The 22,979-nt window shown below is 35.6% G+C and overlaps 2 protein-coding genes and 1 pseudogene across 2 annotated transcripts in view; 1 reads left to right on the forward strand and 2 right to left on the reverse strand.

The window, feature by feature from the left end:
• LOC132174404 (demethylepipodophyllotoxin synthase-like) overlaps positions 1 to 2,414 on the reverse strand; it is a 2,596-nt gene extending 182 nt beyond the window's left edge. Inside the window, exons 1-2 of the mRNA XM_059586067.1 lie at positions 1,488 to 2,414; positions 6 to 209 (exon numbers count right to left, since the gene is read on the reverse strand). Coding sequence (XP_059442050.1) covers positions 6 to 209; positions 1,488 to 2,399 — 1,116 coding nt within the window. The 5' untranslated portion in view covers positions 2,400 to 2,414. The remainder of the gene's footprint in view (positions 1 to 5; positions 210 to 1,487) is intronic.
• Positions 2,415 to 11,091: 8,677 nt separating this feature from the next.
• LOC132174418 (aspartic proteinase nepenthesin-1) lies at positions 11,092 to 12,435 on the reverse strand. Its single transcript, XM_059586080.1, has one exon. It carries the CDS (start codon positions 12,433 to 12,435, stop codon positions 11,092 to 11,094), a length of 1,344 nt encoding a protein of 447 aa, XP_059442063.1.
• Positions 12,436 to 16,960: 4,525 nt separating this feature from the next.
• LOC132174425 (aspartic proteinase nepenthesin-1-like) lies at positions 16,961 to 17,803 on the forward strand (annotated as a pseudogene).
• Positions 17,804 to 22,979: the final 5,176 nt, after the last annotated feature.

Here is a 22,979-nt window from a genome sequence, read left to right on the forward strand (position 1 = left end):
CCAGCAGGGTATAAACGCATTGCTTCTGTGATGATAGCTTGGAGATAGACTAGATTTTTTGTGTCTGATTCATTTACTTGCCTCTCCCTGCCAATCTGGACATCTAACTCTTGTTGTGCTTTCTTTAGGGATTCTTGGTTGTTAAGAAGTAGAGAGAGAGTCCATATCAATGTTGTTGCTGTTGTATCTATGCCCGCAATGATTAGGGACTGCAAAAGCACCAAATTAACTTAAAGCATCATATGGTCATGCTAAAAAGATTGAGGTCACTCGTGTTTCAAAAGCACCAAAATTAAATGCCTAGTAAGTATTAATAAGAGTAAAAAAAAAAAAAAAAAATCCTAACGTTTTAAAATGTGCGTGGTCCCTAGTTAATTTTGGGACAATCAAGGAAATAAAGAACAACAATTGATGTAACCGTAACGTGGCAATCTCTGTCGTTTGGTCCAGTAACTGATCTTTAATTCAAAGACAAGCTTGACACACAAATTACACCCTGAATATTGAACCTCAAGCTTTTGGATAGATTTAATTAAACACTTCCACAACCTGACATCACTGCTAGCTAGCCAAATCCACAATACTTCTATTTCGCTAAAGAAAAATATTTGGAATACTACAACTTTTATTGTAAAGCCATTTAAAAATTGATTTGGCAATCCATAATTGATGAAATACTTAAGAGAAATTGATAAATTAGATTTTTTTTAAGCTAGATCTTTTTGCTTAATTATTTTACCAATTATAAAGTGACTCATCGGTTTATAAATAACTTTATAGTAATAGTTAGGGTTAAATTCACTCTACCCCTGAAGTTTTAAGGGCATTTCAATTCGAACTCCAATGTTTAAAAATTGGCAATGTACCCTCCTAATGTTTCAAAAATTTTCAATTCAAACCCTTCGTTACTAATTTTTGTCTAATTGGATGAAAATCATCCCACGTGCGTCTCACGTGGGATTTTGATGCTCTCTATTCCAATTTTGCCCTTATTAAAACCTATGAAATTACGTTTTTAAACATTAAAAAACCCTTGAAACTTTAGAGGGGTAAAGTGAATTTTTCCCTAATAGTTGTAGTACCCAAATCACTCTTTGTTAAAAAATTTGATTAAGAGTAATGATACGATCTTCACACCCATTAATTCATACTAACTAACATGATTTTCTTTTGTTTATTAAAGTGACAGACATAGGAAGCTACTTAAAACAAGTAACGTCGGCTAATGTGAAATAAACATAATAAATGGGCGTGAAAAGTAGCATTACTATTTGTTTAAACCAACACATACATCACTCATATATAGTGTTAAGACAAGTATTATTTTGGTTGTTATTTTTCGTATCATAGACTTCATCAAAATGGTTAATTACCAAACATCCTAAAATTCAAGGTGAAGCAAACGGCATCCTGACAAGAGATGTAGCTTAATTACCATGGTATATGAATGTGAATTTTAGTTATAATTAGATATATAAAAAGCTTACCTGACATGTAGCTTTAATGATTGTATCAGCATCATAATTTGATATCTTTTCGTCGTCGTCGGCAACAACAGACAACATCACATCCATAAGATCTTGGTGTCCCTTTGCCTCACTGGAAACTTTCCTTTGCTTATGTTCTTCTAACCATCCTTGAAGCACACGATCAAATTCTTTTGCAGTTCGCTTCATGGCCTTCTGGTAGCCTCCCAAGTCCAACCACCTTAGGTAAGGAAGCGCATCTGCTACCACAAATGTACTACTCAACTCAAATAAATCTCTTAATACCTTCATGCACTCATCGTTAGCTTCATTCTCCTCCTTGGTTCCACTCCCATCAAATCGCCTCCCTATAACCATCTGCAATACAACATTTAGGGTTATGGATCCGTACCATCTCTTCATCTCTACCAACACGTTGTTGTTCTTCACCCAGACCTCATATATCTCTTTCACAGCTCTATTTACCTCAGACTCTCGGATGTCTTTGACAATCTCAACGCGGTGGTTTGAGAGAAACTCGACGGTGGCTATTTTACGCACTTGGCGCCAGTGAGGACCATAAGGGCTAAGCACAAACGCGGCATAGTTGTAGCCCAAGAGTTCTGAAACTATAGATTTTGGACGGCTGGCAAAGGCTCTGTCGTTTGTGGTGAAGCACTCTTTTGCTATCTCCCAACTGCTCACTATCAGAGTACGATGTACTCCCAGCCTGATACTGAAGATTGATCCATACTTGTCGGCCATGTTACCCAATGTTATATGGGTTGGTTTTGTCCCTCCTAATTGGTGGAGGTGGCCAATCAAAGGCCAGGCGCCACCAGCTTCTGGTGGAAGTACTGTTGTTTTACGAGCTTTTCTTAGTATCCATAGTAGAAAGAAGAGGAAGAGAAAAAAGGCGAGGATAGTGGCCATGAAAGTTGTAGAGGATGCGTGAAGAAATCAAGAGCATACTTGTGTAGGGCGCAGTCCCTTGTATATATACTACTCCAGTCCAGGTCAAATGTACAAGATTTGCTAAAACCACGTGGTCTTGACTCTTGACTACTGAGGGTACTTAAACCTATAAATTAATGCAGTAGTTCTGTAAACTTGTTATTATTCATGGAGAGAGTGAGAGGTAAAAGAGAAATGCTTGAATGCATTCTCCCAACCATCTTCCCACCATGTCGTTTCTTTAGCATCGATCTTATTTTTTAAAAAAAAAAAGAAAAAAAAAAATTAAACAGGGAAAAAATGGTGGGGAGATGGTTGGGAGAATGCATTCAAGTATTTCTCGAGGTAAAAAGGATAACCGTCTTCTCTGGTCATTGACAATCAGCATTGGCTCCAATAATGCCAACTTGTATTTGTTAATTTCATCACGCATGCTTCTTCTCAATAAGGCCACGTAATTATCAAACTTTTCCCCAAGGACAACAACCGTCTTCTCTGGTTGTTGACTAGCAACATAGGCTCCAAATTCCAATAATGCAACATAATCATTAATTAAGCCTTGCATGGGCAAACCGCAACCACAACCCCCGGAGGAGTACTACTATTTCTCTGTTTTTCAGATATTCACCATGATTATATATAACCCAATTTTTAATGGGAGGGGTGAGTTTCTCTCTACCTCGTAGTCTCGGTACCTTTTTTAGTGAACTTGGTATTATTCATCAAATCATTTGTGTTGATATTTTTCAACAAAATAGAGTTTTTGAGTGAAAAAATAAACTTCTTAATTACTGAGATAACTCGTTTATATGCATGTTCCTAACCTACTCATTTCATACTAGTTTTATATTGTACTTGTCATCGTGTACAAAATTGTCAAACCTTATCAACAACGAATATAAATAACGAGAGAGACTTCAACGTGTAGATTTCAATTCAACTAAATGAAATCTAATGGTAGTAAAACACGCTAGCTTGCTATTGTTTGTTGGCCGTCGACGTTTACTATACGAATCTTAGACTAGTCAACAAACAGTGATCGTTGATTAAATGAAACTAAATTTTTGAAACAAGTGGTTAGGTAACATGTTATTAGAGCTAAATGATCTAACTTCAAATTTTAACTTCGTTATTTACTATTATTTTAATTAAATATTCAACGTATAGTATTAGGTATTATCTATTAAAATGGAGTTAAACTTAGTGAAATTTCAGTTTCTAAAATTTTAGATTTTGACCGTTCATTTTTCATTCAAGAGTCATTATTTCTGTCACATGTCCCACTACTAATAAAATAATAAATATTTATTATTTTATTATTTTATTAATAATGAGACATGTGACAAAACAATGACTCTTGGATGAAAAATGGAGGGCCTGAATTTAAAATTTCAAGAACTAAAATTCTTAGAATTTCAAAATATCTTGATCTAAACTCATATGCTTAAACTTTTAAGACAAGTAGTAACGGTCATATAGCGAATAATTAGAAATGTGTCAAATTCGCCGAAAACAACTCTTGGTTGTGGTCCAGGCCAGCGTCACCTTGGAAAACTCTTTTAAAGCTATTATTAAGGGATTTTGAATGAAGAGCTCTCCCGATCCCTAATATGGTCCCCTTCTAAGATGACAAGTCAAAAATTGTATAATTGAAATGTCAAAAATTTCTGCAGTTTACCATTATTATCATGATTCATGCATATTGAAAAATTAAACGTGCACACGTGTACCAGTTGATCCACAAAGTCCAAGAGGACCAAGACCCTAACAACTAATCCTCCACTTGATTTCTAACTCCACCAAATTAAACACTTCGTGTGCCTTGACAATGACTAGATGTCTCCTTCTACTTTTTTCTATATTTTCATTCTCAATTCAATTCATGCACCTTGACCATGTTGCTTCATGTGACTACTATATTTGAACTTTGCCTGTCCAGTTGCTTCGTTTTTTGTTTTATAGCGCGTCAAGTGACATTTTTTTTTTTTTTTTTTAATTCACTAATGAGACAAAGGTTATAGAAAAAACATAAATGAAATAGGGTGAGCTCTCCAACAATAAATCCCAAACGAAAAAGAAGCAATACAAAGATAAGAATGAAAACACACAGTAGGCAATAAAACAAAAAAATATATGAGCCTCTCTAAGAGCCTCATGGCGCGGTATACAAGGAAAAAAGGGATTCGTTAAAAGCTCTATGCAGTAAAAGCAACTACTAGCATTGCCACCACCAAAGTGGTAGTCGAGTTGGTAATGGAATTCCTTTCATCCTAGTGGTCGCGTGTTCGAATCCGCTTGCGGTAGTAGATGCGTGAACCAGATGCTACTTTGAAAGGGGCTTTATCGGCTTGCACCTTGGTGGGGTTGTGGTGACGGGCTCGCCTTCCCTGGCAGTAGCTATGGCTCAAACCGAACATTCCACAGCGGGTGGGGACCCCGATGGTAACGCCCAAGGGGAAAAATTAACGGTCGCCCCTTCCCATCCTTTTAATTTAAAACAAAAAAAAAAGAGCCGAAATTGAAGATCTTGTCAATGAGCGACAAAACCGCAAAGTTAAAGTTTCTATTCCAGATCCGGTGATCCAAAAAGGATAGGAGACGGTAACCCAAACAACACCAAAAAAAAAAGAAAAAAAAAAAGAGTAGCAAAGCACAAAAAGAGCTGCGTAAATACATTAAAAAAAAAAAAAAAAACACAACAGAAATACAACAAAACACCATAAAACAATCACCAAACCGACTATTAACGGCACTAACGAAAAAAAACTAAAGCATACATTAAAACATTGAATTGCGATTCTGCGAAACTCTCAAATTTGCAAGTTCAACTTTAATTTATACCACAACCCTCAAATTGCCATTATTCTTATGATAGTTCTTTTTTTTCAGAGCATGTGAAGAGACGGCTCAAAACAGAGCAAAAAATTAATCTTTTTTTTTTTTTTCTTACAATTTCTATTTTTTGAAAAGTTTTAGGTATGGAATCAAATCGATTAAGCTTTTATATTGAGATTGCTATTTTAAATTAATTGTTTATATATATATAGCTTTTGTTATATATTTCATTTGTATGAAAGATATAAATATAGTTCCTTGAGATTATGGAGAACAATAATTTCATTGAGCTTTAATCAAATTCATAGCAAGTCAACCAGTAGATCATTGTTTAATTTTTTTTATTACCATTCTAATAATGGAGACCAACTTAATAAATTAATGCTTAAATAGCAAATAAATAAATTAGCGCTAAGAGTGAAAAAATAAATTGTAAGTTACATTTATATGTTTTTATCAACATTAAATTTTGTTGAATTGATTATTTATTTTGTTAGTTCTATTCTTTAATATTTATAATAAATTTTTATTTAATTTTATTTTTTAATCTTGACCTCTCTGGACCAAAATCTTGACACCCACTGCCTGAATTTACTACACTTAACACTAACTATTAGAGTAAAGTTGAGCGGGAGGAAAACTAGATATCTTTAATTATAGAACATTGTTAAATTTTAAAGTGTATTTTCTAGAATGATGTAATTATTAATTTTCTTCTTTTTGTTTTGAGTGATGCAGTGGGAAATTTATGTAAGTTTAAATGTGGAGAGACTCATTTGCACATGATAGATGATGCATGTCATTCTCTCCTTATTCAGCCTTTCCACCTTACTACCTTCTATCTTGGTCATCTAACCATAACTACTCTCATTCAACCCACTTCATCTTTCAAGACAACCTTACACCTTCGCATGAAACATTGTTACCATTTCTTGCACAAATTCGTTGCTCTTCCTTAGTCTCATGAAAAGTCACACCTATCTTGTTAATTAAGTGTGAGAATACTCTAGAACACTTCCTATATATATATATATCCTAGGCATGTTTCTAAGCCTCTCATTCCATCATATCTCAACAAAACCTTCTCCTATCTTGTGCAAGTGTGGTCCAACCCAAGTTTTTCCATTGTTGCAATATTTCATAAATAAGAAGTATATTTTTCCCATAGAGTTTTGATCTTCTATTTTTGGTTGTGAGTCATTGGGCTAGTATACCTTTGTTGCACTTCTTGAAAATTAGTTGTTCCTAATTTTTACACATAAATCGAAGGGTTTCAGATGAAATGAATAATGATCTTTTAAAAGTTTTTACACGTGAGGAGGTTGATTATGCACTCAAGCAGATGGCACTGCTCAAAGCCCCGAGGCTGGATGGTTTTTCAGCAGGCTTCTTCCAAAACCATTAGGAGACAATTGGGGTTGAGGTTAGCACAGGTGGTTCTAGAGATATTAAATTATGTTATTATGCCCTCTACTTTAAACTTGACGTACATAGCTTTGATTCCCAAGGTTAAGAACCTATTGAGTGTCACCGAATTTATACATATTAGTTTGTGTAATGTGTTATACAAATTTTCTAAGGTCCTTGCAAATTGTTTGAAAAAAATATTGCCTCATATTATATCCCCAACGCAAAGCACATTTATACCTGGTAGACTTATAACTGGCAACATATTGGCAGCTTATGAAAACCCATCATATCATGCATTCTCGGATGAAGGGAAAAAAGGGTTTTATGGCGGTCAAGTTGGATATGAGTAAAGCCTATGACCGGGTGGAGTAGAGTTTTTTGAAAGAAAAAATGAGAAGGATGGGGTTTGCGTCTAGATGGGTCCAATTGATTATGATGTGTGTGAAGACAGTTCAGTATTCAATTTTGGTGAACGATGAGCCGTGTGGGAATATTCATCCTTTTAGAGGACTTCGGCAAGAAGATCCCATTTCTCTACACTTGTTTCTAATTTGTGCTGAAGTTTTGAGCTCTATGTTGACACAAGCTAATATAGATGGACTACTTTTGAGTGTTCCAACCTCCAAAACTGGACCCGGAGTAAGCCATTTATTTTTTGCCGATGATAGTGTGCTTTTTTGCAAGACTAGTATTTTACAGTGGCATCATTTGACTCATCTCTTGCAAATCTATGAAGAGGCTTCTGGACAGAGGCATAACAACAACAAGACTACTATATTTTTTAGCAAAAATACCTCCCAGATTAAGAAGGAAGAAATTATGGAGGTGGCAGGAATTCCAGTTACACAACGATACGACACTTACTTAGGCTTACTAGCATTGGTGGGAAAGTTGAGAGTGGCTGCCTTTAAGAGCATAAAAGATTGTGTATCGAAGCGACTTCAAGATTGGAAACTAAAATTTCTGTCCCAAGCTGGAAAGGAAATTCTTCTCAAGACGGTGATACAAGCTATTCCTACATAGAGCATGGACGTGTTTCTTTTACAGAAGTCTTTATGTTCGGAAATTAACGCTCTTATGCAAAATTTCTGGTGGTGTAACCAAAACAAGTCAAGAGTGCATTTGATGAGTTGGAGCTAGGTGTGAATAGCCAAAGCAAATGGAGGTATGGGCTAGAGAGATTTTGGTTGCTTGAATAAGGCTATTTTAGCAAAACAGGGTTGGCGACTTAATTTGGCAACAGCCAAACAGCTTTCTTGCACAAATTATGGAAGCTAAATACTATCGGGGTGGACATTTTTTGGAGTCACTAATAGGCACCCGACCCTCGTTTGCTTGGCAGAGTATTCACAGTTCTTGTGCACTAATCAAGGAGGGTTTGATATTGAGGATTGGGAATGGGACTGGAACTCGTATATGGAAGGATAAATGGAAGGTAAGTGTCATTGATCAGGGGGATGTGCAGGTCTGGAGGGCAACCAAAAATGGCATTTTTTCCGTTAAAAGTGCCTACTATATCCAAAAGGACCTAGAAGCTAAAGGAGTGGCTGAGTGTTCATCGAGGCATAAGAAGAATACAATATGGCTAGATATTTGGGACCTCAAGCTTCCCAATGTGGAGAAAAATTTTCTATGGCGTGCTTGTCATGATATTTTGCCCATTCGGGTTAATTTGCATCGGCAGAAAATAATTGATGATCCCTTGTGCCCCATTTGCGAAATTGAGGAGGAAACTGTTCTTCATGTTTTGTTGCAGTGCCCTGCAGCGGTGGACGTGTGGTGTGTGGGGGATAAAAAATTGCAGAAAAGCACAATGACTGGCAAGGAATTCATACAGATAGTTGAAAGTATTTTTGCAAAATGCAATATGGAGGAGATTCAACTATTTTTCGAAATTGCATGGAAGATTTGGATGAGAAGGAATGATGTTGTGCATGGAAATTTTTTGCGTCCATCCTACGGAGCTGGTACAGTGTGCGAGAAGAAATCTGGATGAATTCTTGCAGGTGACAGAAGGAAGTACAACACAAAACTTAGTGAGTGCAGATGCTAGGTTGCGGAGTTGGTCTGCACCATTAACTGGATGGCTGAAGGCGAATTGGGATGCTTCTTTTGAGAAGCACCATGGCTGGATGGGATTCGGGGTAGTGGTGCGGGATGAGAGGGGCTTCATGGTAGCGGCTCAGTGTAAAACTTTCCTCGACAGCTTTGATCCATCAGTGGCGGAGGCCCGATCAGCGTTAATGGCGATCCAGCTGTGTAAGGAAATGGGCTTCATGCACGTTCTTTTTGAAGGTGATGCGAAGGTTGTGATCGATGCGGTAAATTCCTCAGCGTCAAATTGGAGTAGAATCGGGTTATTGGTGAAAGATATTCGACGTGAAATACAAGCTATCCAACAATGGCGGATGTCGTTCATCCACGTACAGGGAGGGAAACTAAGCAACACATGCGTTATCTAAATTAGCTACACGTAGTGTTGTGGATCAACAATGGCTCTATGAGTCACCCGAATGTATTGATGAGATTATTTCGATAGAGCTAGCTGCTCTTATCTCTTTGAGACTTTAATGAGAATGCTTTGGATTTTACAAATAATAATAATAATAATAATAGTCCTCAAAAGGTAGCTCAATCGGCTGTGGACCACGCCTCATGAAGCGGAGGTCACTAATTCGAATCCCTCATCTCCCTTCCCTTGTGTCGGCATGTCAAAAAAAATAAAATAAAATAAAATAAAATAAAATAATAATAATAATAATAATAATAATAATAAACAAAATATATGAGAGAATTGAGTGGAACCCACGTTGGGATTTTATTCAACACTTATAAAGAAGAATCCCATATTAAATAACATATTTTTTTGTTTCCAACTTGAGCCAAAAAAAAAAATTTCAAGTTCTTCTAAGTATTTCTCATGGTAATTGAAATTTATCAACTTCTCTTTTATTAGTCCCAAAATATTAGAATTACGATTCTCAAAATTTTCAATTGCATATTCATCACTTTATAATATATATGCTCCCATTAATGAAAAAAAAAAAAAAAATCAAAAGATTATATTTTCCTCAAACATTCTTTAATTTTTATGCACACAAAACATAGCTCTTGAATTTTTCTCAAAAATTTTACTACATTTTTTTGTATGCATAATTCTCCAGGAATTTTTTGAAATTTAAGGAGCATTAATAAAAATAAATCACTTGATTTTTTTCATTAATGGGAGATTTTGCCCTCCACCACGGAAATTACTAATATAAGCAGGCAAATGGCTGCTACCATATATAGGATGAAGGCACATCTGATCAATAATTTTAACAATTATTTGGTGATCATGGTGGTTGAAGTTGAACGTAAGAAAATTATTGGATCTTATTTGATCTGATACCAAATTGATGTAGAGCAAGGAAATTAGGAAGAAGAATAAAAAAAGGATTATTGAGGAAAAGAAAAGAGATTGAGTCCTACAATCGGCAGAAAAAGAGAAGAAGAATCACACCTCAAACAAAATTTGTTTAGTTATTCATCAATTCCGGCTCCATTTGAATAGACTCAATGAGCGAATGACTGACTAGACCTTAACCCTAATTTGGCTCCGATTGGGATTACGGTTTCAATGAGTACAATTTTAAAAATTGCGTTTTTAAAATCGTTACTTTTTAAAATCTCAAAGGCGTTTGGTAAAACATATTAAAAAGTATATTTTTATCAAATATTTGTTATTCGAAATCGTGATTTTGGTTTAAATTAGCGCATTTTCAAATAAACACCCCTAGTCTGCTTATAGAAATCACATATTTTTTCCTATTTTAAATTAAGTACTGGTTTTTAAATTGCAATGTCAAACGCCTTATGTTTTACGATATCTTTTAAAAGCGCAGATTATTTTTGTGAAATAACAATTTTATATGCACAATTTGACTGACTTTAGAGCAGACCCATTCATTAAATTACAAAATAGATATGTGTTTGGTGTCTTTCTCCTACACATCTCTTGTCCAATTTTTTTAAATCCTTGAACCATTGAATCTAGAGACATGTTACACATCATTCTCTCAAACATCTCTTTTGCAAATTTATCGTTGGATTTGTGGATCCAGACTTACATTTGAATTCTACAAATTCATTAATGGTGGATTCACACATCCATTGTACGTGGATGAGTGAAAAATAGGACAAAGAATAATTTTTATCATTTCTCTTGAATCCCTGAGATTTACATGTGGTCTTATAAATTCAATGGTAGATCTGCACATTTCTTATATGGAGATAGGCAAAAGATGTGTAGTAGAATGAAAGCAAACATTTATCTAGAAATAACACAACTCTTAGAATTTAAATAAAATATAAAATCAAATAATTAATAGAACTTAAATTAAACTAATTAAAGACCAAATTAACTATGTCTTGTCCCACATCATGACTAGATTTTGGTCGACGTCTCCAAGAGTTCACAGTCTATCCTTTCGATGGAAATAGTTTTTCCAGCAAGATCATAGCCAATATTATAGTTCTGCTGAGCCAATAATCCAATAACACTCAAGCTAGGATTCTTAATACTCGGTGCCACAGCCATGCAAAATTGATTTGGAAGAGCCTCCACAAACAAGCTCTTTGTGTCCAACGCCAGGTCAGCTCCACCCGCGAAGTTAAAGATGAGGATCGGAAATCCGGAAAGGTCACGGTCAATAACACCCTCGTAACAGGGAGGTTCGTAACCAGGTTTGTCCCTACGTGTCAACACCCCATTCGTCAAGGCTTCTACTTCAAGCTTAAGTATGTTGAACGCAGCTCTTGCTAGATAAGTCAATGACGTACCCGAGTCGATGATGACTCCACCTGACGGCGTGTTTTTGAATACTATGGGATCAATGTAAAGCTTTGTATTTCCCAAAGTAATCCCTTCTAGGGTTAGAAAGTAAAGGCCCATGACATATTCAACTGGGGTTTTGGGGCCTTCCATTCTTGCACCCTCACCAAGTATCAACTGATTATGAGGATATTGAAGATCCCTCACAAGCCCTAGACAATAAGAAAATTTAGAACCCAATTGAGTCGCCAAAGACAGATTATCATTGCTAAGACCAAGTATTCCACTACTTTGGTCATTCAAATTAGCACCGCTATCAACGTTATTTGCACAACCAAAAACAATATTGGAAACCGATGTTATTCCTTCATCAGAGGTCTCAAAGGTCAGCTTTTCCGTCGCAACCACTCCGGCCGTGGCCGTGCCATCGGTGTAATTTTCAGAGAACTGACAATTTTTTGCAGCGTCGCACGGGCCGTCCTTGCTGCGGAATGCGAGACAGGTCGACGTCGTGCAAGACATAACGGCGTATGTGGAAGACTTTGAAGGATCAAAAACTGGGAGGGTTTGGGTAAAACAAGGTTTCCAGAATGATTTGGTGCAAGGGAGGCATTGTGTCCACAGCACAGGGCTGCCTGTGTCCATAGATAGGAGCTGTGGAGCAGGGGGTTCACCAATGGATATGTTTGCCATAAAAAGCGCATGATATTTACTGTCTGGAACAAGACCAGACCGAAAGTCATCACTGCTAGTGCCAAGAGTCCTTGCCTGTAAGTAATCAAAACGTGCGGCTGAGCTTTCAATGGGAGATTCAACGGTGTGATGAGAGTGAATGAGTTTGCTGACAAACCGCCGAGGTTTTGAGATGGTGATGGCGGTGGTGGTAAGGGACATGATCATCATCACCAAAGCAAGAGTAATGAAGCAAGAGAGTTGAAAGAGATTGATGATAGCCATGGCCACAACGTTATTGTTGTTGTAAACCAATGAATCTGTTTATTGTATATAAACACATTGCATTAATGTAATTTTCATAATATTTATTAAAATGACAGAAATTTCTTCCTAACCAGTCGGAAGTATCCCCCAACCCATGTAATTTCCATAATATTTAAAACGTCAGTTTAAGTTAGTAAATTGCTAGCTATTAATAACCTTAAAAATTTAATGTGCGTTTTAAATATTTATAGACATACTATTTCAAATAAATTAGAGGATATTTCCTCCATATTAGTTTGGAAGCCTTACTAAAAACTAATGTATCTGTTTATTGTATATAAACATATTGCATGAATGTAATTTCCATAATATGTTCTAAAAAAAAGTAATTTCATCGACAACTTTGGTCGATATGTTTTAATTTCCGTAATCTGGGTGTGTTTTAATTAGAGTATTCATCGACAACCAAAAAGGTATGTTTTAGCTACACCTACATTTTCAATTTAAAGAATGCTCAACTCTTTCTATGATCACATTTATTTCCTTAAACATCCTATCTACATGTCATGCTATTGCTACATTACATACCTACGACTTGATTTCCAAAAAAATTTAAATTTAAATTTGCCTTCTTTTGGAAAGCCCTAATTTCAAATTATCTCAAATTCTTACCCGAGCATTTCCAGCATCATTAGGTATTTTACCTAGTGAAAAAGTACAATTCTTTACTTTAACTATTGTTTTTTCACTACACACAACAACAGATTCTCTATTTCATTATCTACTTGGTTTAAAATATTATTTCTCATTCTTTTTTTATTATATTATTGCCAAAAAGAGAAAACAAACACATATATAGAAATCATTCATAAAAACCAAAATAAATACATATGAGGAACATTCATCTCACATGCAGATACTAATTCTTAAAATTAATAACATAAATAAATTTTTCATCTGCAATTGATTTGTTTCCATTCGTGTGTTTCTATGCGATTATTTTTATTTTATTTTTTTGCATTAAATTTTTTCATCCAACTACAATTGATTTGTTTCTATCGGTGTGTTTCCATGAAATAAATTTTTTCTGCATTCAATTTTTTCATCCAACTGTGTGAAGAAATTTTGTGAGCGAGAGAGATAAATTTTGTGTGAAAAAATTGTGTTTGAGAGAGAGACATAGCAAATGTGAAGAGGTGTTCAAAAGAAATAAAAGATATTTGGTGAAAAAAGGTGAAATGAAGAAACAATAAACAAAAGAAAAAGGGAAAATTATATTTTACCCCTTCCCCTAAAGTTTGGGGCGATTTGCAATTTGACCTCTAAAATTTTAATTTTGACACTCCGCCCTCCCAAAGTTTCAAATTTTTGCAATTTGACTAATTTTATCCAAAACTTCCCATATTGTCCCTCATTTTTAATTTTTAATTTTTAATTTTTTATAAAAAAAAAAAATTAAAAAAAATTTGGGGTGGCTACGACCATCTGGCCATTTTTGCACCCCCAAATTTGTTTTTGTTTTTATAAACAATTAAAATTAAAATTAAAAATTATGGGCAATATGAGAATTTTTGAATAATATTAGTCGAATTGCAAAAATTTGAAATTTTAGGAGGGGTGGATTGCTAAAATTAAAATTTTGGAGTTCGAATTGCAAATTGCTCCGAACTTTGGGGGGGGGGGGGAGGGGGGTAAAGTGTAATTTTTCTAACGAAAAATAAACAATAGTTTATTCATCTAGTGTGCTACAGTGAATAGCTCGAAATTGCTATTCACGGTAGCAATGTAGTTATTCTAGCTAATGGCAAGCTACTTTGTTCGAGCTAAAAAAAGAGCAATAATAACTAAATATAGCTAAGTCGGATTGAGATCCTTCAAATTTTTTAAAATATGAGCCCTTTATTTCATCTAACAATTTAAACAAATGCAAAAGTTTGTATGTTATTGAAGTAATTAATTTTAATTTTCAATATGTCAAATACACTAGTCTCCATAATATAAACTACTGCATTTGTTTAAACCGTTATGGATGACTCAAATTTTAGAATTCGAGAATCTCACATTTTAAAAATTATGAGGAAATCCAAATCCCCAAAAGTCATTTGCTTCATGCATAAATGACAAATATCACTCTTTAGAGGTCGGTAGGAGTTTCTACAAATAAATTCCTAGAAATTTTATGTCCAAAGTCTAACTAGATGCACGTACATTTTTTTTTTCTTCCTAAGTGTTTTAAAAATAATTGTCCAAATGCCTTAACTACCATGTTTTGTTTTAAAAAATTATTTTTCGGAAACAATTTGTCAAACACTTTTTTAATGAAAAAGCAATAAAACATGGTTTTATATTTTTGTTCTCGAAAACCTTTTATTTTGCAGTGTTGTAATTAATGTCATTGCTAAAGGCTAGTTCTGTCGTTTTGTAGTGGCTTTGGCCGGCTACCCTTATCATTTTTTCACTTTTTCATTAAAAAAAAAAAATTTTAACGTCTTTCTAATTTATATCACATAAACCACATTTTAGTACTATTAAAAAAAAAAAAAAAAAAAAAAAAAAAAAAACACCTCAAAAAAAGCTTTACCAAGTATTACACCGGGTCCCTCTCAATCTCGTCTCTCTTTTCCTGCCAACAGAAGGAACATAAGAAAGTTTTGAGTTAATTTTTCTCTACACCTTTCGTCTCTCTCTTTAGTGTATCTTTTCCATCACGAGTTTTCTCTTGATTTCTCGGTATGGGTGTTTTGAAGAGAGGTTTGTGAGGGGTGTTAGAGCAGTTTTTGGACAGCGTGATTGTCGATGGGCTACCTAGTACGTAAAATAGTAAAAAGCCTCAAATGAACCATAAAAAGTTAGCATTATTATTTGGAGTAATAATACAGCAATGAGATAGTTTTTTTTAGACAAAAATCGAGTCTTTTTACCTAATGTATAATGTATTGTGTCCCTTTTATAGGGTTTTCCGTTGTTGATTCCTTGTTCTAAGGAGAGATTGAATATGGATTGAATATCAGAATCACTTACTTTTTTGGGATTTATATCTTTCATTTAAGGAGATTCTGCAATTATTATCCATACAGTCTTAATATTTGAGTGGGACTCTCCATATATATCGAAATTGAGTGTAGGGTTTCCATGAGGAGAGGATTATGATTTTCCTTTAACAGCTTGATTATCTTCCATGTATATGTGATTGAATGAGACCCATGATGAGATTTATTCCCAACAATGGGTATATAATTTCTTTGATTTTCTTTATTTTTGCTAGTATTCATAGAAGTTAGGACATAAATTTCCTTCAAATCAGTTTGAAAGAAATATCCTCCAAACCATGTAAAATAGTGTTAAATGTCTATAAACATTTAAAATGTACATTAAATTTTTAATCTATTAATAAATGAGTATATGTGGTTTTAGATTGTTATAAAAATTGATAACTTCTCTTATCATATGGGTGATTATGTGTTGTTTGTGGGTGATTATTAAAAAGTGATCATTTTGGGTTTAGCAAAAATACTTTGACCAACAAATTTCAGCTAAAACCCCGCTTTACATCGTCAATCACACCTTTCATCAACCCCAGTCACAAAGACTGGTGGCCGGCCAGCTCGTGGCGACTGTTAATGGCTTTGGTGTTGTTGTGAAGATTGTTTATGTTACATTATTCCTTGTATTTGCACCTCCAAGGATGAGGGTATATGTTACGTACTCATCATCAACAACCATATGCATGTATGCTATGGTATTAATTAATTGGGAAAAATACAGTTTATCCTTCTGAAGTTTCAGAGGTTTATCAATTTTAACCCTAAAGTTCAAAAATTAGCAATCTACTCCTTAATTTGAAGTTTCAAAAATTGGCAATTTAAACCCCCCGTTTAATTTTTTTTGTCTAAATTGACGGAAATCTATAAAATTACATCATTACCCTCAAACTTTTTTTTAAAAAAAATTTCTGTCCAATTTAATGGAAATTAGTAACAAAGGTTTAAATTATCAATTTTTGAAACTTCAGGGGGATAGATTGCCAATTTTTGAACTTTGAGATTAAAATTGAAAAACTCCTGAAACTTCATAGGATAAACTGCATTTTCTCCTAATTAATTAATTAATACCATAGCATACATGATTAATTTCTTTTCAGGCAAAGACGGCTACATTTGCTGCTGTTTTGGATGTGGGGTTTCTTGCAGGAGCAATTTTGATCACTCGTTTTACGTTGCACGGAGATACACGGATCGATGTCATAGGATTCTTGTGTGCAAGCCTTAATATAATCATGTATGCTTCTCCCCTGGCAGCCATGGTTAGTAATTTTGTCTTCCTCCATGATATATATATATATAGCCATGGTTAGTAATTTTGTCTTCCTCCATGTTCTTGATCATCTGCCATTAAAAGCTCATGGACACAGGCAGCAATCTAGTGTGGACTCAGTGCCTCCCCTGCACCCTCCCATGTTTTCCCCAAACCCTCCCAGTTTTTGACCCCTCCAAGTCTTCCACATTTGCCACCAAATCTTGCATTTCTTTTTCCTGCCCCGGTGATGGGTGTGACTCTTTGCTTCAATGCAAGTTCTGCAAGCACTACGTACCTGGATGGCACTGCTGTAGCTCAGTAGCTGGCCGGAGTGATTGCCACTGAAAAGTTCACATTTGAGACATCTGACAACCTTTGTTTCCGACATAGTTTTTGGTTGTGCAAATGATGTCAGGGCTCGTTTGGTCGGCCAACATAGTGGAATAGTTGGTCTAGGCAGTGCCAATGACAAAACATCATTGCCGGCTCAATTGGGTTCAAAATTCTCAGGATCCTTTGTATCCCCACAATCAGTTGATTTTGGGAGATGGGGCAAAAATAGAAGGCGTTTCAACCCCAGTTGAATTTTTCAATGGCCTTTACTTTTTAACACTAGATGGCATTAGCGTGGGAGACAAGCAACTTGATATTGATCCCCAGACATTCAGAAGAACAGCATCAGGCAATGGTGGAGTCATAATTGACTCTAGAGCAACATTAACTTACCTAGCCAGAGGTGGGTTCGAGCCACTTAGAGCTGAAGTGCAAAGATTGGCAGATGGGTTGCTACAACCTGTGGAAATGCCTGGCTTAAAGGTCCCCTGCTACAATGGTGTTATTGAGCGTGATCTTGTGGGGTTTCCATGGGTGGTTTTTCACTTTGCAGGGGGGGTTGAGTTGGGGTTGGACACAGAAAGCATGTTCGTGGAGATTACTTCAAATCAATTTTGTATGGCTGTGATGCCGAGTGAGGGAGGAGTTGAGTATTATTGGAGTATTGGCTCAGCAGAAGTATAACATTGGCTATGATATTCTTGCTGCAAAAAAGATTTCCTTCCAACGGATAGATTGTGAACTCTTGGAGAGATAAATATTGCAGCTGCATTTTGTTTTTTTTTTTTTGACATGTTCGCATAAGGAGGGGGGAATTCGAACTAGTGACCTCCGCTTCATTAAGCGTGGTCACAGTCGATTGAGCTACCTCTTAGGGACTCAGCTGCATTTTGTTAAAAATATATAATGAAAAAGAAGAAATCAAGTCTCCATATCGTAACGACGGTATCTTTAGAGCGTATTTTCTCCTATTTTCAAGTGCTAAGGGTATATGACAAAAGTAACAAAAAATCATCCTTATGGAGAATTATACAAAATAAATTTAAAAAAAAAAAAAAAAACTAAATGCTTGTGTCCTGGCACTTCGCCAAAGGGTCATATTTATCTATATGTTATTTATCTCCCGTTCGTCTTTATATATATATATAAATTCACTACTAAATCTATAGGACTCACATATATTCCATAGCGAATTTGAAAAAGAGATTGATGAAAGATGGATGAGAGATGGAGGAATTGGTCTCTTCCAAAATATGCTCATAATATTCTTATAGGTGCCGTTTCTTTATCCTTTGGTGACGTGTGAACAGTGCAAAACGGTACCTTTTATAAAAGGTGCCGTTTCGCACTATTAAAACAACACTATCCCATTTTCTAGTTTTTGCACTTTTTGCCATTTTCAAATAGTCACAATTTGAATGTCACTAAGCAATTAATGATGTTTTTTGGCACAAAAATGCCATTATATGGCAGTCACAAAACCAAAGAATTTTTGTTGATATTTTCTCATAATATTATCCCTTAATATTCTCTTAATATAGTTCATAAGGGACCTGCTATTCCTCTAACTCTTATCCTGACTCTTTCAAATTCACCATTGAATCTGTGGAACCCACACAATTCAATGGTAGATTTGAAAAAAATTATGAATGGAGGTAGACGGATGATGGATTATGGATAGGAGAAGGAAAAATAGCATTTATCTTTTCATACTTAGAATGATTATGTATTTTTCAAATACATTTATTTTTTGCATTATCTAGTATAATTATTTTCCTAAATAAACGGCAATACTTTCTACAAAATGACGAAGATTCCTAGGCTACAATTCAATTATAAATGGGAAAATAGAATTGATCAGTGGAAGTCGTAAAACCCTAGCTATGATTCCTATCACCAGTACTCCAATGGAAACGAACAAGGCCAAAGATGATGAGCTCATCATCCCCTCTCCTTTCAAACCCTTTTGCAAGTGGCGTAAAGAAGAAGGATGTAACGTTCTTGAGGTTCATCTTCAAGGTATTATCTAATTTTAGTTTTCCGGATTAACATGTGATTACTCAAGGGCTTGTTGGAATGATTTTCTTTTAGTCTATTTCGCTCCGCGTTTTCAAAAAAATTGGGATTTTACCAAACGGGTGTTTTCAAATCGTTTTCATTAAGTTGCAAATCTAATCGGACCATAAGTTGTACAACACTAGTCATTCTAATTCAAGAGTAACAAAGCCTTTTTTATATATTAATTTAGTCTTTAATCTTAGGATATTTTTCATCTATTATTTGGCTCTCTATTTAAATATATTTCAAATTCATTCTTTGGCCCATGTCGATAAAAATCTCTTGATCCGTCTCTGCTTCTTTGATAAAGCGTTTTAAAGAGTACTTTTTTTTTTTTTTTAATGATTTTTCTTGTGTGATTATTTTGTGTTGGAAAAATCTCTTGTTCCGTCTCTGCTTCTTTGATAAAGCGTTTTAAAGAGTACTTCTTGTTTTTTTTTTTTTTAATGATTTTTCTTGTGTGATTATTTTGTGTTGGAAAATATTTGTATTTTTTTGGTAGAAAGTCAAAAAGTGTTGCCATACGAGAGTAGTGGCCATATATATATATATATGCATTGTAAAAACGATCAATAATAAAGTGAATAAAAAAGTTTCCTTTTGCCATTTTGTAGGGTACAAAAGTGAAGAAGTTACCGTTGATCGAACTTATGAGTGAAAATCTTTGCATAAGGGGAGAAAGCACTAGTCTAATCAGTAGCTGCTTTCACAAAGAAATTAAATTTCCAAGAGATTGTACAATATATGAAATTCGTTCAAAGTTTGATGGCGGAATTCTTTATATAACAATGCCCACAGAAGACCCTTGGTCGAGTGTTGGAGAGAGGATTAAGGGAAGGTTAAGTATAAGAGATATGTTGCCATTAGCGGGGCTTATGACTCTAGCGATGGTTCTAATTATTATATATATAACGTTTATGGCAATATTAAGCGGACCGAAAATAGAAGCATCACAACAAATCACCACGCAGATGGGCCAAGCGGCGACACTTGATATGCCGATGGAAGACTCAGCAAGCATCATGAAAGCTATGGTGCAGGCAAATGTATGACAAACCTTACTAATTTACTTGCATTGTAGGCCAATTTAATCCATTTGATTCAGAAAAATCTCTTAGATTTTCGGCGTTGTATGTTTTGTAGGTCAGAGGACAAAATGCTCCGGACTCCAACTCCCCGGTCGGCCAACCAACTAGTCAGCCAAGTGATGGTAAGTTGCTTGGTGTAGCGTGCACTAGTAAAAAAAATGCAGTTTTATGTCGTTTTCATAGAACGACATTATTTATACCATTGAAGGGAAAAGTAAAAAATATTTACCTTTTGGTAAAAACAGAGTCAATTGTGTGGTTGTTTGACATCAAAACTTGATTGCACCTTATAATTTTATTATCACATGTAGAATTAGGGCAGTAAATTAATCGAATTGTTCGTGAATATATAGTTTTGAGTATTGATTTTTCTTTTTTTTTAAAAAAAAAAAAAATTAAAATACTTGTGGGGTTGTAGATTTGTATTGAACTAATTGTATCAGGTTAATTTAGAGAAAAGTTGAGAATGAATTGCAGTTTCGGGTTTGCATTTCATTTCTATTTGATTTTTTTTTTAAGATCGATATGATATAAAAATTATAAAATATATTTTGATTGGGCAGGTGAGATTCCAAATGGGATGAAGATGATGAATTTGAGGATGAGGATGATGGGTAAGACCGTAAGAGTGACTGCTTGAAGGGCTAACTAGACATATTTTGGCTGCATGCATGATTTAATGGACCAGATTTATGTTATGTTTTATTTATCTGTTTAATTGTGTTTTTTAGATAATAATTATGTTTTCATATTTTTTGGAGTACTACATTATGTAGCTTATATTGACAATTAATATTTATGAGCCTTCAAATCGCCTCCTTTCACATGGAAGGTGAGGCACTGGTTTGGTTCCAGGACTTAGATGAAACAGGTCAGTTCCTTACTTGGGATATTTTTCTTCAAGCTCTGCTCACTCGATTTGGTCCAACCTATGATGATCCCATGGAGTCCTTGGTCAAGCTTCGACAGACCTCTACGGTGGCAGAATATACAGCCCAGTTTGAGTCTCTCTCTAATCACCTCCGTGGACTCTCCGATGCATATAAACTGAGTTGCTATCTCAGTAGTCTTAAAGATGAGGTTCATCTTCCCTTGAGGATGTTGGCACCTTGCACTCTAGTAGCAACCTTTGGCTTGGCTAAGTTGCAAGAGGAGTATCTGTCCAGCTCCCGCAGAACCTTTAAACCTCAAGGTTCTTCCTTTTCCTATAGTCGGCAACAATGGGGACCGCCTGGAGCTTCTTCTAGCCAACATGGGGGGTCTCAGATGTCTCAATACTCCTCTACATCTAAAGCTTCAACTCTGGTACCTGTTCAGAAAATTTCACTAGCTCAAATGCGCGAACGAAGAGAGAAAGGCTTATGTTACAACTGCGAAGAAAAGTGGAGTCCCACTCACAAATGTAAGGCCCCTAAACTCTATCTTTTGCATGGAACTGAAGTATCTGCTGATGACAAGACCGAGGAAATTTTCTATGATACCTCTGATAAGGTAGAACCTTTGTCAGAACCTATTATTCCTGAGATGTTAGAACCTAAAATTTCGTTAAATGCTATATCTGGCTCCTTGAACCCTAATACTATGCGAGTAGTGGGGGTCATTAAAAATCAAAGGGTAATGATTTTAATCGATTTGGGTAGCACTCATAATTTTATCGATACATCTGTGTTCAACAAGGTCTCTTTGGGTTTAATTCTACCACACAATCTCCAAGTGAGGGTAGCGAATAGGGCAACAATCTTAAGTGAGGGTATGTGTAAATCTGTTTCTCTCAGGGTGCAAGGTCATTCCATTACTACAGATTTTTACCTTATTCCATTGGGTGGTTGTGACGTTGTGTTGGGAGTGGAATGGTTAAGAACCCTAGGACCTATATTGTGGGATTTCTCTCGCATGACAATGCAATTTGGTCATGGTCCTAACCTCACATTGTTCAAGGGTTGACACCCTATGGGTTTAACTATGGAAGATGGCCACCAATTTCTAAGGTCCTCTAATTCTGAGAATATGGGGTTCTTCTTACAACTTTTGACTCAAGTAGTGGGCTCTAACATTCCAGATTGCCCTCTTCAGATCAGGGAATTATTGGAAGGGTTTACGAAGGTTTTTGAGGAACCTAAGGAGTTACCACCACCTAGAAGTCAGGACCATCAAATCCAACTTAAGGGGACACAACCTATTAGTGTAAGACCCTATAGGTACCTTTACTTCTAGAAGTCAGAAATTGAAAAGATTGTGAAAGAACTCTTGTAGACAGGGGTTATTCGACCTAGCCAAAGTCCTTTTTCCTCCCCGATCTTGTTGGTTCGTAAGGCGGATGGAAGTTGGCGTATGTGTGTCGACTACAGGGCTTTAAATCAGGACACCATCAAGGATAAATATCCTATTCCCGTCATCGATGAGCTGCTGGATGAGCTTTTTGGAGCTCAAATTTTTTCTAAGTTGGATTTGCGATCCGGGTATCACCAAATACGAGTCCGACCGGAGGATGTGCCTAAAACAGCATTTCGGACTCATGAAGGGCACTATGAGTTTCTTGTCATGCCCTTCAGTCTCACCAATGCACCCTCAACATTCCAAAGTTTAATGAATGACCTATTCAAGCCTTTCCTACGGAAATTTGTCTTGGTTTTCTTCGATGACATATTGGTCTATAGTAAGTCATTGGAAGAGCACCTAACACACTTGGAAACAGTTTTGGGTGTGATACAAACTAACAATCAGTTTGCTAAGGCTTCTAAATGCAGGTTTGGCGTCTTGGAGATTGACTACTTGGGTCATTTGATA

This window comes from Corylus avellana, chromosome ca1 (genome assembly GCF_901000735.1).
Source record: "Corylus avellana chromosome ca1, CavTom2PMs-1.0".
In the NCBI taxonomy this organism is placed as follows: domain Eukaryota; kingdom Viridiplantae; phylum Streptophyta; class Magnoliopsida; order Fagales; family Betulaceae; genus Corylus; species Corylus avellana.